Here is a 20126-nt window from a genome sequence, read left to right on the forward strand (position 1 = left end):
TGTAAGTAAATATTCATATCTAGTGTAGGTGTTCATGGACAATGTCTCATAGTTTCGAATATCAGGTGGATCTAATTCGTAATGGGTTGGTGTTCCAAGTCTGTCTCCTTGTCACTAGATCAAAAGGTCCCAGACATCAAACTATTTTATTTAATGTTAAAGGATGCAAACGTGTTGGATTGAGCTTGAAGTATGCCATTAAAAGGAAGATGAAGCAAATATGGTCTAGTGAAACAATATGCATAGATATAATAGTTCAAGTCAAATGTAAACGTTGGAATATAAAACCCTACTTAGCAAACTATTTGATTTAATGTAAAAAGGATGAAAAAGTGTTGGGTTGGTCACGAAGTATGCCATTAAACGTGAGAAAAAAAGTATACAGCCAAAATGAAGATGAAGCAAACTCATTGACTACAGTGCTTCCAACTTTCAGTAAACATTAGATGCCACCATATTTGCTCTTATGTGTTTTATCTGTCTCTCTATTTTTGGTTTCCCGTTTAAGTATTCACAAGAAGAAGTCAACAATAAACTTCTTGGGCATCATGACTAATATTTTTATCCCTCTAAGGTAATTGAGTGACCCAGTGTATTAGGCAAGAACTACAGTAATCTTAACCAGTGAAAAAGTAGGCATATGTTAAGTAGAAAAATAGTACACAAGTCAAAAAGGTTTGATAGGAAAACGACACAAGACGAATGAAAGTTCGTTACTACACTCCCCAAAACTACTACATCCACAGATTTACCTTAAGCTAAGAATGTACATATTATCCATGCTTCTCTTCTCCATGACATGACTTGGATGTCTTTTTCTCAAAATGGAGTTGTCCAAGACCGTTGAAGCTTTCTCTTTGTTTGGTGTTGAGTTGCTTCCGCCATTTTCAACTGCATTTTCCCATAACATACAGAACAAAGAAAAACGACATCAGTCTAGCAGCAATCTTACACTCACAATCTCCTTAAGAGTTAATACACGAAAAAGTTACTGCATATATATAGTAATGTAACATTTTAGAATTGGACATCAAAAGATTGTACCTGCTCTTCTTGTCTCTTGAGTCTTGCATTTTCCTTCTGCAAGTGAGATATTGCAAGCTCCAGCTCGTTTGTATATGCCTGAAATAGAAGAAAATAATATATACCATTTTTTTTAATACAGAGAAGAAACTGTAGATTCAACACTAGATTCAGTTTCTGCTTCCTTCAATTCACATGAAGTTGATAAGGCGGAGAAAAGTAAGGAGAGAGGCATTCCTGTTTCCTAGCCCTGGAACGAGCAGCAGATTCTCTGTTCTTGATCATACGCTTATGCCTTCTGTCTCCTCTGCTTTCATCAGATTCTTGGCCTCCTCTTTTCTTCCCAAAACAACCAAACCTCGCAGATTCATCAAAGTGGGTGTTAATGGAGTGAGGGTTTAAACTGAGAACAGTTTCAGGAGGAGGAGGAGGAAGAAGAGAGCGGTGGAGAGTGGATGAAGAAGAAGAAGGTGGTAGTGGTTGGGGTTCTTGATTCAAAGGCTTGTTGAGGAAATCTTTGAAGATGGAGTTATTAGGGTTTTGGTTGCTCAACATTGGCTCATGATCAATGTTTAGCTGGCGATGTTGGTGTAGGGAAGCAAGGTTGATATCTTTCCATACCTCTTCCATGGTGACTTGAGTCATGTTCTTGGCTTGTGAATATGAATGAGGTAATGAAGATGAAGATGAGGAAACTGAAAAATCACTATGGTTGATTTTATGTTTTGCTGATGACAACATTGGAGATCAGAACAACACCAAAAGCTTTGTATCTTTGAGTGAGAGAGAGCAGAGAGAAGCTGAGAGAGAGAGAGAGTTTCTTCTCTTTCAATCTCTCTCCATAGTCATTTCTGGTATTATGATGGTTGGGTCCAGCACAAGAGACAAAGATGTAACTGTTCTTGAACAAAATAAAAATAAGTTAATGTGATGACTTTTCTCGCTTAATCCAAAAATTGATAGTGATAAATATACAGTTGTGACGTCAAACTTTTTCTCATAAGATAATCATTTCAACATTTTACATGATTTGATTATATTAGCAAATAGCATGATCCTTAAATCCGGAGTTGGTGGGAAATAGATTCTTTTGATTTTAGAAAGGTGGCCAATAAGCCATGGTTTTGGTCTCACTTTAATACCACAATTCAACACTCTTTAGATCGCTTTCAAGTGTCACATTTGCTTTAGTTTTTACTTTTTAACCAAATTTTCTGTTTTTTTTTTAAATTTACTTTTAGGTAAATATATTTTGAAAACAGTCATAGTGTTATAGTGTTGCTTACATAATGCATCTCTAAAGAGTGGAATCGATCGTCAATGTAATGACCCGATCCTCGGGCGTCAGACCGGGGTTACTAAAAGATTGTTATGGACACGTGTATGTTCGTTTAGACAACCCCACGTGTCTTATTACTGGTTCCAAGAGTCGACGGACAAATAACTTTCCGTGAAATACTGTCACACCTGTATCCATTTACTTCTACTTATAGTCCTATGCACAGAAAAATAGAAAGGGAGGAAATGAGCAAACGGGATACTCAATAAAGTGACTCTAGACCAGCATGCCAGCATGCCTGCATGACACTCTGCACTACCTTACGCGGGAACCAGGACTGGCTAGCCACTACAATCAATTAGTGCAACTTAACATTTCATAACATCATCATTCTATGCATTTCTAGCAACCTAGCGATCAACCAACCCAACGATCTCAGTCATTGCTGCACACATGAATCAATAGACTCGACCGACACGACTCCAAGCAACCTAGACATATGGACCTATAGCCGTTTACAGATATCCCTACGCATTCCGGCCTGGCCTGGAAGGATCCCCCTACAGTTTCCTACATGGCTATCCGAGTTGCAGCACGTTGGCCTACACTTGGCACTGTCCGCCAGCGGTCGTAATAGCCATACTTGTGCCACGACTCGGCATTAACTCGATCTTAAGTCGCCTCACACATTTTCTATCCCGCCTTTCGCGGTCACCGTTTTTTCACGGTCTTTCTCATCTCGCCCATGGGTACCTCATGTTAGGATACTGTCCCGTGGGCTCCTGCGGGTACCTCATGTTAGGCTACTGTCCCTTATGTTCACACATCCGAGTCTAGACGCTCACCCGTTCTCGGTGTTCCTAACAGGACAACAAACAAGTTCATTGACACGTTAACATTCTCATTCTCATTCTAGTTCTCATTCACTGGACGCCACCCATTATCGGTGTCTCACACAATACACTTCACATTCTCAATCATAACAACATATACCAATTCTACATACCTATCACCTTAGGCATTCACTTCTTTCTTGCAACCTAGCTCTCATTCAAGGATCCTCATAGGAATCATAACAACCAATCACCCAAGCGATCATCATAAACAATCATTCACATCAACACAAGGCAATTCATTAAGTCCTTTAAACAAGATGAGATTTCTTATGCAACATGATCCACTCATCTAGCAACCTAGAAGTCTTCATGAGCTATCAACCTAACTTTCAAACATGGTCTAATCAAACCTAACTCCAACATAAAGGAGTATAGAGTACATGGGAACAAGATGAGTTTGAATCACCTCACCTTAGTCTAGATCTGGATATGGATCTTGAACAAGAGGCAAGGGAGATGAGAACTGGTCACCACCATACCACACGACTACAACCACCACCACCACAACTCGGCCACCGGCGATGAGAGAAAAGGCGACGGCAAGGAGAGAGCTAAGGGGAAAGCCGCCAGGAGAGAGAGAGAGAGAGAGAGAGAGAGAGAGAGAGAGAGAGAGAGAGAGAGAGAGAGAGAGAGAGAGAGAGAGAGAGAGAGAGGAGAGAGAGAGAGAGAGAGAGAGAGGCATGAGAGGCGTGAGAGAAGAATAGAGAAAAGGAAATAAGAGCTTGACGGCTAGGATTTCCTAGTCTTTCTACATCTCTGCAGAGCCTGCTTAAGGTTTCTGGTGAGGAAAAAAAGAAGGGAGACTCCATTTCTAAGAAAAGGGAAGGAAAATCTTAGGTTTTTCCTAATGGGCCGTAGAGAAGCTCCTGCCCCTTAAAAAAAATAGGCCAGGTATTTGGATGTTACAGTCAAACCGGGTCAAGTTGACAAAATTAATGCAATACATCTACTTTAGTTACTTATATTATCATCTACTTTAGTTACTTATATTATTAGTAGTGTTTTCTTTGGTTCTTACACCTGCACGAAACAAAACGAAAGGATAAGAGGAGTTGGGCTGTATAGCCAAAAAAAATATCATAATTAACTATCTAACCAAAAAAAAAAGTTCCTCCATTATTTATGAAATATATACTATATTACCCTTCTTAGTTACCGTTTAATGAAAGAAAAAAAAATACATTTTTTTTCTTCTTCTTTGATTATCAACTACCACCACTCTTCTTCCATCCCCACCGCCTTACCCTCTGTCACCGTTATGATACGCTATCACCAACTTCACACTGTGCTTTGTATTTATTGTGTGTTTTAATCACCACCACTTTTTCTATCATCATCATTTCTTTTAGTTATTAACCAGATCTGTAATTTTTAGATTTTATAGTTTTGCCATTAGATCCTTCAGAACAGCCACAATCTTCTTGATACCAGTCTCCACATCTTCTGCCGTAACCACCACCACTCGCATATACTGTAAGTTGTCGGTTGTACTATTCTAGTTGAACAATATGTACTATGTTATTTCGTTGTTACTATTTTATTTGGATCTTCACATTTTGATATCTGGGTTAGGGTTTATATTTTTTTTTAGGGTTTAGTGATTAGTGTTGTAGGTTTAGTTTGTTGTAGGTTTGGGTTGATGTTGGGGTAAGCACTACCTCACTCCCTGCGATCATAAATATTTAAAAAATTTAAATAATATGTACTATGCTATTTCGTTTGTTACTATTCTATTTTGAAACTACTTAATATTATATACTATGTGCATATTTTGATATTTGGGTTAGAGTTTATATTTTCTTGTACAGTTTAGTGATTAGTGTTTTGGATTTAGTTTTTGAAAAATTTGGGTTGAAGTTGAGTTTAATTTTATTAATTTTGGATATGTATAGTATATTAATATATTTAAACCATTTTATAATTTCGTTAACATAAACTATGCCATTTAGCATTGTCTATTCTATTTATATATACTATCACCATAATCAAGGTGGATGCTATAACCACCACTACTCTAATAACATTTTTATTTATTTTTTATTTAAATGACAGATGCTTTTTGGATGTTATTACCGGCAAAGGCTTAAAGAAAGGAGAGAACTAGAAGAAAAGGAACAAAATGGTATGAGATCTAATAATGTTAAATCATATATTATGTTCTTAATTTTGTCTCCAAAATTGGCTATTTCACCAATAAGCCAAAAGGATAATGGTAATTAATTTTCTTTCTTTTAACTCATATCCTAGGATTTTTAAACATACTTATTATTTAAACCATTAGAGATCCGTAACTAAATGTGTGATTTTCTCCACAACCACAATTATATCTACATCTCTAAATCTACACCAATCTTGATTTGTATTTTTTAAAAAGTTCACAGACACTTTTATAAAAATCATGTCTTTATAATTGTTCTGCAAAGACAAATATTTACAGTTCAAATTTAGCCAAAGCAAAAAAAATCATAACAATATTTCTATAGTCAAAATATAAAATCATAGTTCCTTTTAGAGAGAAGGTGAAGTAGATACGAAGAGAGAGAATGTTCCTTTTATCTTTTTTTTTCCGTCAAAGGTTTTTAATATTTGAAAGAAGCGGGCCAAGACCAGTACAATATATTAGCAAAAGCCCAACAACTTATTAGGGCACCCCATTTTCTCAAATGGGCTAAAACCTGCGGCCCAAATCGAGAAAACCCTAGAGACCAAGCAGAAATGAAATTGGCCGCCTCTCTAATCTCACTTTTGGTAGCTTGTACACGTGTTGCCATCCTCATCCTCGAGGGAACACGTGTCACTAGGTCAGCGCAATACCACCGCGTCTCTTCGACGCCAGAGATCCAACCTTCGGATCACACGGCCAAACCGGAGCTCCATCGCTCCGTTCCTCTTTACCTTCAAACAACTTTGGGCCACTCAAACAGGAGAGCCTCAATCGCCGTAGCGAAAGCTCATCCATCGTCATTAATCGCAGAGACCCGCGAGAGGAATCGCATGCATCTTCACTCTTTCCGCCGGAGCTCTTCCATCTCCTCCGACGAACACACTATCAACAGAAACAACCAGAACTAAAACCAGACCAAAGAAAAAATAGATATAAACTAAACCCTAAAGATTAGGGGCCACAAGCCGGCAACGCAAGGCTGAAGAAGCCTTCACCCCCCGGAGACTAGATCCGATGACGGCGGAACTGAAGAAGCTTCCCCGCCACGGAGACAAAAGACCGGCGGCAACGGATCTGAGATAGCCTCCACCTCCCGGAGATATTATTCAAAACACTAAGGTCTTCACCGCGTCATCCTTTCAGCCACCGCGTCGTTACTCCAGGGCCAGAACCGAAATGGTTGGTGGCGGACCAGAGCTCGGACAGGCGGAAACCGGCGGAGACGGTGAGAAGGCCGGAACCTGATTATTTTATCTGAAAGAAACACGAGCTCCGGCGGCGGCACGGACGCTCACGCGCCGGCCGACCGCCGAGCCCCTCTGAGTTTTTATTTTCTTTCTTTTTGTGAGATTTTTTTGTCTTCAAAGGTTCCTTTTATCTCCAACCGTTTTTTTTTTTTTTTAAGATTATTGAGAAAACTATTGACGTGTGACCAAAAGATATGAATATGATACATTCTCCACTTCATATCCACAAACAATTTCAACATGTCTAATCGTAACATAACCATATCTCCACAAACTTGTCAACAAACATTTTTTCGAGATTTAAACCTTTTCTGCTTCCACAATGACTAAATGTTTTTCGACATTTTGTATAACGATTACAAAGTCTTTTGATACACTAAAAAACATTTAGGTTTGATAGGTATTAAAACTGAATTTATATTATAAAGCTTAACTTTTAAAAGGAAACCAAAACAAGAGAAAGGCTTGGTATCTTTTGTTTCCAAAATTATTTATCAAACTGAGCCGATTTTTGATGTTTTTATTGATGCTTTTTACAAGATGTTTTTATTAATGGTTTTTTCCGCGTGAATTATTTATTTTTGCATATGGATTTAGTTAGATTATTACAAAACAAAGTAACAATTGGTAATTTTTTTTTAATTTAACACAAGAATAAATTAATTACTTTTTGTGTAAATCAATTTTGAACCTGAACCGAACAAAAATAACCGGTTCTGATTCGGTCCAATATCAAAAACATCTGAAATTTGTATACCAAAATACCGGGACTGTCCACGAGACGAGAGAGCATGAGGATGACGTGGTCATATATTTGTGTTGCTCTTTGCCGAACTTCCCAAACATGATCAACAAGTACCATTTTAATTTCTGTACCAGTCTACTTATGCATGGAGCTCTATGAATGTAAATATTGTTATAAGAATTGACCATCAACCTCAATCAATACACGGACTGACTGCAAATTCTGTCGCTTTATCTTTTTATCTTCTTATCTTTTTCATCTTTTAAGAGTATGAACTGACGGACAACGAGAAGGCCTCATGAGTTTTCTTTGACCGTCTCAGATGCATTCACTTTGGATATGCAGATATCTATCAATAGCTTGTCTCTAGGTCGTACGATGGCAACATAGTACCTGCAATTATTACTACCATTAAATCTAGCAAAGGAGTAAAAAGAAAAAGAAAGCAAGAAGTATGAGTTTTAAGATCCAAATCAATGCTCACCGTAGGATGGAGAAGAAGGCTATACACAGTAGGACCTTTTTAAATTAATATTCGGTAAATTAATAATCATTAAAAATTAATAAATTTTGTCGGTTCTAATTTGGGGTGGTTCAAAATTTGACACAAATCGATAAAATAATAAGATAATATTTTTTAAAGAAAATTCTATGTAAATATATAGTCTTATTAAAATTATAAATTAATAATTTATATATATATATATATATATATATTTTATATAAGTAAAAACCTATTATTATATTGTTTATTTTGTATATAATAATTAGTAACTGTGGATAATTGTGACTACGTTTACCCTGGTGTGATGAATTTGTGATAGAATGTTATTCTTAATTTGTAACATAAATGTCAGTGACCGTGAATTACAAAAATAAAATGTTAGTGACCAACTGCTATAATGAGAATTGACAAAGAAGCAGTTGTAAATTATGGAGGTGATTGGTTGGGCTTTATCTCTATACTTTAGTTTTATTTCTTTTTAAATCACTAAACTTTACCAATCATGTATGTTGTAGCGTGCAACTAACACTTCAAAATATTTTATTAATCTAACCAAAGATAGCGATTATCGTTTAAAGGAAAAATTAGGATGTAAGTGGTAAATATAAAATGGAATCTCTATAATATTATTTAAAAATTCAGTTTTCTATGTGTTGTACTCGTGTTAATTTTCACGAGGGTTAATTATAGAGATATTTTAATGAATTTAAAATATTACTTCTAAATACTATTACTAATTTTTTTATTTGGTAAATTTTTAATTATATTATATTTTGATTTATTTTCTTTTTATTTTACAATAAATATATAAAATAAAAAGGAAACATTTATAAATTCGACAAAAATATATTTATATATAATGTGACTTCATAAAGAAGGAAAGTTCACAAAATAATCTTAATATCAAGAAAATATACAGTATTCCCTTTAAAACATAATTTAACCAATAAAAATATATATCCAAAGTCAAAACTAATAATTTCTTATACTTATCTATATTTTTAGATCAAACAAAACTATATTTATATATAATGTGATTTCACTAAAACAATTCACAAAATATTCTTGATTATTAAGAAAGGAATTTATTTGTCTCTTTAAAAACCATTTAACCAACATAAAATATATTGTAAAGTAGTAGAAATATTTTATTTATATCTGTTTATTTTCTTAGATGATTATATAAAATAATTAAATAACATAACTGATATATATATTTATATATATATGTATCTTTAATTAACTAAAATAGTTTAATATTAGTATTATTTAGATGGTTTATACATTTTTTGCATAATTGTTTATCTGATTATAAATCTCATATAATTATAACAAAGATAAAAACATCTATAAAAATAATTTTACTTATATAATATAATTTTAATAAATAATCACAAAACTAATTACTTTTAATAGATGCTAAAATAGAAGAGAAATTACCTCAAATTTTCATTCCCAACATAGCACTCAAGTCCCAAAATCACCAAACTAGATTTCATTCAATATGACTAATTACCATTTTACCCTTTTTTCTCCTAATTACCGTATATAAAATAGATATATTTGAAAATTGAAATCACAATCGCGACGGCCTCTCTCATCTTTGGCGTCTCTCCTATCGGCCGTCATCATTTACAACATCGCCTATCCCCGCCGTCAGCATGTATGTTTGTCTCTCTCAGCTCGGATGCTGCCCCGCCGTCTCAGTTTCATTGTCAAAGGTTTCTTGTATCGATGTTTTTTATGTGGATTCACAATCATACTTTTGATTTCATCATATTAAGGAATCTCGTATTAACATTACTTTTCTAATGCTCAATTTGATGAAACAGTTATGCGATGATCCATTTTGATGGATTATTTATGATTTTGGTTTCAATAAAAGTGATTGTGTTGTTCGGCAATGTTTTTGGTCGCTTAGATTACTTATGCCGTTTGAATAGTTTTGAATTGCTTTCGTTAGACAGAGATATAGTAGAGCACTCACTTTCGCTGCAAAGGATTTGTAGCAATCAATCTGTTTTAAAATAATTAATAAAATTGGTATAAATTATTATAACTAAAATTATATGTCAAATTAAGTTAACAATATAATTTAAAAATCTATTTGATTTTCATATATAAATTATAAACCATCTAAATTTTATAAGAAAAAATAAATCACTTATTATTACTCAAATAAGTGACTGATTTTTTTTTGAAAATAATATTGTTTCTGTATATTTAAAATATATCTACAAGTGAATAAGAATAATCGAACTAAATATAATTAATAGCTTTATTTTAATATATTGAAGACCATCTAAATTGTGATTCAATTGTAAAATAGAACAACTTAATAGTAATGACACTACATATTTAGTTAAGATAAAAACATAAATTTATTTAAATAAAATATTCTACTTAATTTTTATACATATAATCAAAATGATTAAAAATTTATCAGCAAGTGGAAACTGTTTATTAACTAGTTATAATTTAATTATTTTTTAAACATTTAGATCCGGTATTCCTAGCTAACGAATCTGCATTCTCATTTTGCGTCATTGGTAAATAGCTGATCTTGAATCTCATCGTGCCTTTTCATTCCCGGACTTTTAGTAGTGCATATTCTATACTAAACTAAACAAAAATTCAAAAATACAGCATGAACTCTTAAAATCGTGCTTCTATATATATTGACCGTCAAAGGTGTTAGTCATCTGTTAATTTATCAAAACAACGTCATTTTGGATAACATCTATAAACCAAAATAACTTTCTTGTATTAATTGTGTAAACATTAACATATATATATATATATATATTTATTTAATCAAATATATGTTATCAAATTTTTATTGTTTTAGTTTTATCAAGTAAATCTATAATTACTAATGTTTTTAAATTTACCTTTACAAATTATTATCTTATAAGTTTAAATTATTTATTATTAATTCAAATATTTACTTTATGCTTGTCCACCAGTGTGAGAGTTTGAATCTCCAAAAAATTAAATTTTAACTTAACAGAATTTATCCAAGATAATGCATTTTGATAAATTAATGGATCACTAACACCTTTGATGGTAAATATATATATAAGCACGATTTTGAGAGTTTATGTAGTATTTTTAATTTTTAATTTTACAGAATTCATCCAAAATAATGTCGTTTTGATAAATTAACGGATGACTAACACCTTTGACGATCAATATATATAGAAGCACGATTTTAAGAGTTCATGTAGTATTTTTGAATTTTTATTTAGTTTGGTATGGAATATGCACTACTAAAAGTTGGGTAATGAAAAGGCACGATGCATTAATTTTCATGTAGTATATTTAATTTTTTGTTTAGTTCAGTATGGAATACGCACTACTACAAATTTCGGGAAGAAATATGCACGACGGGTAAAGTTCATGTTGAAATAGGCCCCTTTTCCATAAACTCTGTATGGAAGTATGAAATAAATATGTATTCTGATAATATTAATCGTCTGTAGTCCAACGGTTAAGATAATTGGCTTCCAAGCAATAGATCCGGGTTTGACCGCAAATATATTTAAAATCTTTAATTTTAAACCTATTCCTAGATAATCTTGACTTTTTTTTGCTCTAACTATAACATTAAACTTTTGTCTCTTTGTATTTTTTTATCCATGGATTGTGTTGCGCACAGTCCATACTAAATTTACTACTACTACTAAACCAAATGGTGGAAGATGATGGCTGCAACTGAATTGTACTTTTTGAATTAAAGTGATATGGAATTATTCTATTAATTTCACAATTTTTTTCTATCGTTTACCATGAATGAAAAAAATAGCCATTAAAAAAATAGTCATTTCACCAATTCCGTAAATTAATAGATAAATACAAAGAAAACTAATACATAACAAATTTGTTCATGAGTAAATGGAATGGATCGATTCCATTTTTATATTCTATTTCTGTCAATCCATTTATTTTGTTCCACTAGTTCAAATATTTGCATTTTAAATTAAAATGATATGAAATGATTGATTCTATTAATTCCACAAATTGTTTCTATCGTTTACCATGAATGAAATATTATATCCATTTCATCAATTCCATAATTAAATAGATAAATACAAAGAAAACTATTACATAAAAAAATTGTCCATAATAAATGGAACGAATCGATTCCATTTTTATATTCCATTTCTGTTAATCCATTTATTTCATTCCACTAGTTCAAATATTTTTATTTTTTAAATTCAAATGATATAAAATGATTGATTCTATTAATTCCACTTTTATCGTTTACCATGAATGAAATAGACTAGTCATTTCGTCAATTCCATAGATAAATACAAAGAAAACTAGTACATAACAAATTTGTTCATGAATAAACGGAATGGATCGATTCTAATTTGATATTCTATTTCTGTTAATCCATTTATTTTATTCGACTAGTTCAAATATTTGTATTTTTTTAAATTAAAATCATATGAAATGATCAATTCTATTAATTCTAATTTTATTGTTTACTATGAATAAAATAGAACAGTCATTTCGTCAATTCCATAAATAAATACAAAGAAAATTATTCCATAACAAATTTCTTCATGAATAAATGGAATGAAACAATTCCATTTTTTATAATCCATTCCTGTTAATACATTTATTTTTATTTCAATAGTTTAAATATTAATTTACCAGTTATAACCGATAATTTTGCAACTTTTACCAATAATATTACGACGTGTCATTTATTTTATATTTTAATATTTGTATTTAAAAAGGATCAAAGCTAGTGCATGCATAAAATATGAGTAAGAAATTTGAATTTAGTAGATATCTGCCCATTCATGTTCAAGTTAATATTTTATCATATATTTTAATTATTTCCGTAACATTTTATTATGTATTTTAATTTTATTCATGTAAAAATGGAAAAAATATACTATATGTAATATACAATTTTATATTTTTTAATAAGCTTGGAAGAAAAATATCTTGAAAATTAATTTGATAGTGTATTTTTCGAAAATGTTTTTATTTTGATAGTGTTGTGTTTCTCGAGAAATTATTTCTTCAATTCAACTGAACTAGATAAAATTCTGACTAATTACCTAATCAAATGTGAATCAGCATAAGCTCGATAAAAAAAGAGGATGTGTTCATGCACAATATAGTGTTGCATTACACTTGTTTTAAATTAAATTTGCAGTGACATTCAACGCTAAATTATGTGAAAACATATTCCATTCATATTGAAAAAGTCCAAAATTAAATAGCTAGGCGTAAGGCATTACATATGTTTTCTTATTATTAAATTATAACATAAAGATAAAGATGAACAAAAGGAAAATTAGATTTTCTTTCGACTTTTAGGTGAATCAAGTACGCCTGTCCTTCTTCTCGTTGTATTTACGAGCCCATATGTGTTTACCATTGATCCGAAACTTTTGGAGCTTCTCACCTTCTAGTATACGATCCACCGTAACCACCGAGTCCAAAACCAACTTAGCAAATAGTGATTGTTGCTGATCATTGTTACACGCAACTATGTTAGGTGAACTTACGCAGTCTTCTCGCATGTAAACACCTACCACACACTTTTCTCCAAATATGTTGGTGAAAAGCTCCTTAACTTCGGCCTGCGACACATGAAAGCCACGAGAAAACGTTATAAACATGGTTCGATCATTCTCACTTTCCATGGAGTGATCGTTCCACTCCCAAAGACCCTTTGGGAAGAGGAATGAGTTGTTGTTGTTGAAGGTGTTAACGCCATCAACTAGATTAGGTCGCATGACATTGATGTTTCCGAAAGTTGGATGCGGGAAGCCAGGTATGATCAGAGATGGGTGGAATCCGGGGACGAAATATGGTGGTGAAGAATATGGAAGAACTTGTGCAAGGATGTCTGAAAAGATTCTAGAACAAATGGTGTTTAGAAAGGTTTTGATACCAGCAATGGCGGTGTATCGATGTTTGTAAATCATGGAAAGTGAGATGTGATTTTGCAAATATTGTGAAGTGAGAGGGATTTGGTCGAAGCCATTTGGGGGATCAGAGTACTCGATGCATCGGAAGCAGGAGACAGCTTCGTTAGCAAAAGATGCAATGAGTCGATCTGGAAGAGCAAATATGGTTGCAAAAATGTCTTCAAAACCAAAGTTTTCAAGCCAAAACCATGTAGCCATGACAAGGAGTGATTCAGATGGTGATCTTGAAAATTGTAGGACCAGTTTAGAGAATATCACCCTTTCTTGGGCATGGTAAGTGTGTAGTTGGTCTAGTGTTGGAGATGACATGACTGGTTTGTGATGGAGAAGAATGTGAAACTGACTGGTAGATATAAGGACACTCTACTCGTTTTACACACGTATGAAAGTGGCATTTAAGTAAAATGTTATTTTGAGCCAATGAATGCAATTATTTAGTTATCTTATCTAACCATAGATTTTATGCTTTGTGGTAGTTTTAAGTAGCGGTTACAAATAAATTGCAAGTAAACATTTTCTGAGTTGGTTTTGTTACTGTTTTATTTGATGTTTTGACTATTACACGTAATTTCCACTCCATTCTGACATGATTCTTTTGGAGTTAAGTTGACACTTAGCATTGAATTCAAAACAAATATTATTAAAATAATAAAAGTTCAAAGGAAAAAGACAAATTTGCTTAATGTTTTGCTGCAATTCATGATAAGAAACATATACTTAAATGCTAAGTCAAGCAAATAGTTGCTACTCAATATTTATAACTATACTTGGACTATAAAAATATATTATTTTTAAGAAATATTATATACTAGGGATTCGTGTGGTGCGTGGAGTGAAATAATTGATTATATTATTTGTTTTACATTGTTCTAAGAGATTTGTTGTATAGTGTTTTTTAGGAATGAACATTCACAAATCCTTTTGGATTCATTTCCTCAAAATCTGAAAAATAAAAATAATATAAAGCATAAATATTTAAATAATGTAAGATTAAATACTTAAATTTACATAAAATTAAATCAACTTAAATTTTGGATGGAGAACAAATAGATATTTTCAGTATTTTGAACATTCTTTTTGTTATTGCTAGATATTTATTTGTGACTACTTTGATAATTTTTAGATAATTTCATAGTTCTGAATATATAATATTGTTGGGCGTCCGTCGTGTCAATATTGCTGGACATGTTGTAAAATTGACATATTCTACAACCAATAGCCTGTACTTTTTTATAAAACAATTCTTGGTAAATATATTAAAATCAAGATATAATTGAACGGAAGGAGCTAGGGTTGCATCAAAAATAATATGATCTCTTTAATTGGCATTTAATTTGAATTATGTTTTTTCAATTGATTTCGCGAATGATCTTCTTTTCTTTTAAAGCTTTTTGATTTCTAATTTTTTTCCTACCAATATGATTATTTTTAATTTTTAGTTTGATATGAAAACTCAGTAAAAAGCATTACTTGGCTAAACTAAAGATCCGACTTTGTGTGTCGTGTTTTTCTCAGTTTTTTTCAATTCATAACCAATCACAATTATTTTTTGCTTTCGTATACCGAAGCCTCAACCATGGCCAAATTTTGCAAGGTGCAAAATTTTCAATTTCTAGAAACATTTTTATTCCAACATTGTAATTGATGTGAATCTTAATGATTTTGTAATTTCTTTCTTTCAACAATGATATTATTTAGTAGTTGCACGGGGAAAACTTCAATTTACTAATACAAATGTTAAAAATGCAGAAACTGAAAATTAGTTAATTAAAAAATTAGTGTATGAACACATTAAATGGTATGCGCTAGAGTTAAAAAAATTAGTGTATGAACACATAAATTTTTAAATAATTGTAAGACTGTCACGTCATGATTCTAATTTTTAAATGACTGTGAGGCTGCTACGTGTCAATTAGCGTGAACATATTTATTATAAATTTTTATCTTTTAGTATAGTAGGGGATTACAAATAATATTAAATATCCAATATATCTACCAATTATGTTTTAACCAAAATATTTTTTTAATAGAGAACTAGATATATATCCAAGTAATTTAAATTTTAACATAATTTTAAATTTTAATCTAATTTTAAATTTTAATCTAATTTATTTAATTAATTTCAAATATTAAATTAAGCAGAATATATAATTTACTTTATTTATTACAACTTAGCATAGATAATTGTTTGATACTTACAAAATTGTTCATTTATTCTATCACCAAACCACACATGTAAAAGAATCATCATCATAATAATATAATAAAATTTTATTAATACCGTAAATAACATAAAAGATAAATCTTCAAACTATGAAATCAATCCCTTCTTCATCAAAAATCTAATTGCATTTATATGAATTTCCTTTTATTAGAGTTTATAGTGACACCTATTAACAAAATCTACAATGATACTATCACCAAACCACAAATGTAAAACTATCATCATCATAATATTATAATAAATTTTTATTAATATTGTAAAATAACATAAAAGATAAATCTACAAAACCTATGAAATCAATCCTTTCTTCATCAAAAATCTAATTACATTTTATATGAATTTCTTTTTATCGGAGTTCGTAGTGACACCAGTTAACAACATATTTCTATTTAACTAAAATTTTATAAACTAAAATTCATAATTATATATGTTTAATAAAAACTTTTTTTAAAAATAAAAAAAATTAACGGCTAAAGATTGTGTTTTTTTGTACTCATATTTTTGATTGGTAAGATGATGATGATATAAAATAGTAGCAAACATCCTTTAAAAATAATTAATACAAACATTAAACAATTTTATATAACTAAAGTGAACACAAGATGAAAAACTACAAAATTATTGCTAAAATTTACTAATATTAGTTAATAATAATTATCCCTAAATATAATGTGAATATTTATTAAACAATTACTAAAACATTTTTAATACTAACAATTTAAAAATTATTTATTAAAAATAATGACTCAACCTAAATCATGAAATATAAAAAATAATGCTTTAAAATAATAAAGCATAAAATATAAGCAATATATCCTAAAATCATAGAGAACACAATAAGTAAACAAAACTAAAATTATCACCTAAAATTATTTATTACAAATAAATAAAATTACCAATTGAAATTATTAAGATTATGAAAAATAAATAAATTATTTAAATTGTGGAGAATATGACAAATAAACAAAATTAAAATTATTAAAACATAAAAAATAAGTAAATTTCTTAAAATTATGGAAAATAAGACAAATAAACAATAAACAATGACAAATAATCAAAATTACCTAAAATCATAGAAAAGATGACAAGTAAGCAAAATCACTTCTCAAATAATAGTATAGATTTTGGATACATCAAGGATGATTGGTTGGACTGTAGAAGCTGATTTTAGTTTTAATTTTTAATCTACCGCTTTTAAATCATCAATCATGCTTTATACTGGGTTTTAAAGTTACAACCAAAAAAATTAAAAAACAACTTTATATTCTAATGTCCCATCTTTTTGATGTATCAAATCTATTCTTGTAAAAATAAATTTTAAACATACATTTCATCCCTACAAGCCCTATTCTAAAAAGCGGCGACTTTAGTCGATTACGCAGCAAGTAAGAGTTCTACAGACCTTGTCCGTGGCGATTCTATGTTATTCCCACTGTTCTCTGCGAATCTTTTCCTTTTTTTTTCTAGATCTACCAAAAAATCATTTCTCCTTCTCTTAAAATTCTTCTTCTCTTTTAATTCTCTCTCAATTTTTCATAACATTTAATCTTTACTCTCCATCTTTGTTTGAGAAATTGAATCCTCTTCCTCCTTTATTGCGAGGAATCGAATACTCTTCATTCTATTTTGTTTTCGAGATCTCTTGAATCATCAGGTTGTTGTCGATGATAATCTTCCTTGAGGGAGGGATTATTTTCAAAAGATCAACTCAGGGTTTATTGTACCACCACCATTGTTGTTATCGAGTATATTCAACTCCTCACCACCACACAGGTCAACGCACTTCCCCTTCCTCTTATCTGCTCTCTTGTTCTCATCATCTTCTTATAAATGTGTGATTAATTTTTGTTTTGTTTACAAATTTATTAAGGAGCAGGGAAGGAGAAGCAGTGGTGTGACATAGCGGCGTCTCCGGTCAAGCGTGGTGCGAAGGTGGTATTCTGATAGAAAGTCCCTGTCTTTGTCTCGATGCCATTCAAAGGAGATGTCTTGCTTGAGTCGAAGAGGGAGTGGAGTCGGATCTGTGCCGGATTCTGTAGGCGGAAGACGACGATGACACGGGAAGGATAATTGGTGGAGGAGTTCGTGATGGTGGATGGTGGAAGAGGATAGCAGATGGCGTAGCTGACAGCGTTTTTGAAGCATCGATGGTGGAGGATCCGGAGCAAACAGACGAGGCGGAGGTGGAGCTCTACGGCAAAGGAGGCTGAGGGGCAAGAGTTAGAGATTTTTTAGGTTTAATTTTCTTGGTTTACAATTAAACAAATTTTGTTTAATGTTGTTTTGGTTTAACGTGTAAACTTATTTTATTTGTAAACAAATTATAATTAATAAATAAAATTTAATTTTTTTTATTAAATTCATTTTTGATTTATTTCTAAAAATTAATTAATTAACTTTAATCAATTAATTTTAATCAATTAATTTATTTAATTTTTCATTATTTAATTTTTAATTATAGCATTATATTTAGGGCAATTCTCATAAATAGATAATTTTCAAGTTTTGGTCACAAAAGCAGACCACAAAGAGGAAAGTGACAAAAATGTTTCTATATTTGTGACCAAAATTTTTTTAGTGCTATCCTTGGGTATTTCTCTTATATTTATGTCATTATAAAATATTTTATAACACAAAAAATAAGCAGTGAAAAATTATATCATAGCACGAATCAAATGTTAAATAAAACTATTATATAGCTGACAATTAACGCTATAATATGTCTATTTAACATAACACATGGGAAAACACTATGATAGGAGGGAGGTCTATTGTAGCTGCGGCTGTCACGGCATTCTTCGAAACGCTACGAAAACGATATGGTAGCACATTTGTATTCACTACTAATGCCAATATTTCTTTTAGTGTCTTTCTTCCATTTCGTTCTCTTCTGAATCTTTGCAAAATTAGGGTTTTTTAGATCTCAATTTTACATTTGATTATTAACCTGCCTACATTCTATATATAGGAACACTTCAACCGGACGTTCGTCTCCCGTCCATATTATTTGCAACTGATAGATTCCCCACCAAGCGTCTTAACATCTACTTTTCACCTGAGATTCTATCCTTCATTCGCCATGTTCTCCGAGATACCTCAGAGTTTGAAACCATTCGTTAGTCTCCTTTCAGAAAGGTTTTCGACCTCCCTTCCCATCATTACCAAGTTTCTTGTAAACTGATTCATTATTTCCTCTCTGGTCTGTTTTTGGTGGGGATCCTCTTCGTTATGGTCTTGAAGAATTTGGTACCGTCACCGGTCTACATTGTGGCTCCTTCCCTGAAGGGTATCACCCCGACAATACTAAATCAGTTGCGAATGACAAAGACAGAGTATGAAAGAGAATTATTGGCAAGAAAAAAACTATAACAGTTGCTGAACTATGTCACATGCTCGAGATAGAACAGAACATGACTGGGTGGAGGAAGATACGACTTGCTTTGATAATCATTGTCGACGGTGTTATCATTGCTCACAAACAAGAAGCACACCCTACTCTTCAATATGTTAGGATGGTTGAACACCTCTCAACTTTCTTTGCTTTTCCTTGGGGTAGAGAGTTATTCCTAAAAACCATTTCCTGCATGAAACCACCAAAGTTTGTAAAAAATAAATGTGAGGATCCAGTTGCTACACTGATTTGTAAGCTCAGGCAGGACAGTTTCAGTGTTCAAGGATTCCTACTCTCACTACAATTTGTGGCATTCCCAGCCATACCAGAGCTGTTGTCTTATATCTCAGCTTCATTTGACCAACTGACACTTATGGACCTAGAAGATGGTCATCTACCATATAACCCCCTCATCAATTCCGTTGACATCCACCATGTCGAATTTTCTCCTGATGTAAGTCAATAGTTTCTATTAATTCTCAACAGTTTCCTCTACAAAACACTTTCTTATTTTTGGATTTCTCGTCTCGCAGCTTCTAGTTACACCGATTATTCCCATTGAAAGCCAATCACAGCTATGGTGGGGAGTGTGGCCAAATGATCTCAAGGAAGACAGTGTCTGTGGGAACCGAAATTCGCACTGTCGATTTCCGTTTAAATAAGGAAACTAGGAAAACCCTAATTTCCCAGAGGTCCCG

General features: G+C 31.8%; 2 protein-coding genes across 4 annotated transcripts; both read right to left on the reverse strand.

Annotated features, from left to right (window-relative positions):
- Window positions 1-617: 617 nt before the first annotated feature.
- LOC103845918 (bZIP transcription factor 27) lies at window positions 618-2263 on the reverse strand. 3 transcript variants are annotated; one of them, XM_033275482.1, is made up of 3 exons: window positions 1261-2263; window positions 1045-1122; window positions 618-897 (listed from the first exon to the last, which is right to left on the reverse strand). In XM_033275482.1, exons 1-3 carry the CDS (start codon window positions 1762-1764, stop codon window positions 820-822), a joined length of 660 nt encoding a protein of 219 aa, XP_033131373.1. In that variant the 5' UTR covers window positions 1765-2263; the 3' UTR covers window positions 618-819. The 3 variants fall into 3 exon arrangements, 2 of the variants coding, with proteins under 2 accessions (XP_033131373.1, XP_018510840.1); XM_018655324.2 differs by having other exon boundaries at window positions 618-891; window positions 1261-2061; XR_004449408.1 differs by having other exon boundaries at window positions 864-897; window positions 1045-2257.
- A 2273-nt stretch (window positions 2264-4536) lies between these two features.
- On the reverse strand, window positions 4537-20126 carry LOC103845919. The gene has a single exon (XM_033275476.1). It carries the CDS (start codon window positions 14120-14122, stop codon window positions 13202-13204), a length of 921 nt encoding a protein of 306 aa, XP_033131367.1. The 5' UTR covers window positions 14123-20126; the 3' UTR covers window positions 4537-13201.

The sequence above is a fragment of the Brassica rapa genome, chromosome A07 (genome assembly GCF_000309985.2).
Source record: "Brassica rapa cultivar Chiifu-401-42 chromosome A07, CAAS_Brap_v3.01, whole genome shotgun sequence".
In the NCBI taxonomy this organism is placed as follows: domain Eukaryota; kingdom Viridiplantae; phylum Streptophyta; class Magnoliopsida; order Brassicales; family Brassicaceae; genus Brassica; species Brassica rapa.

Coding starts and splice junctions, on each gene's coding strand:
- LOC103845918 (XM_033275482.1), bottom strand. CDS start 1,764: ATGTTGTCATCAGCAAAACATAAAATCAACCATAGTGATTTTTCAGTT. Junction 1,123..1,260: donor GTTCCAGGGCTAGGAAACAG/GAATGCCTCTCT, acceptor CTTCTATTTCAG/GCATATACAAACGAGCTGGA. Junction 898..1,044: donor TCAAGAGACAAGAAGAGCAG/GTACAATCTTTT, acceptor TGTTATGGGAAA/ATGCAGTTGAAAATGGCGGA.
- LOC103845919 (XM_033275476.1), bottom strand. CDS start 14,122: ATGTCATCTCCAACACTAGACCAACTACACACTTACCATGCCCAAGAA.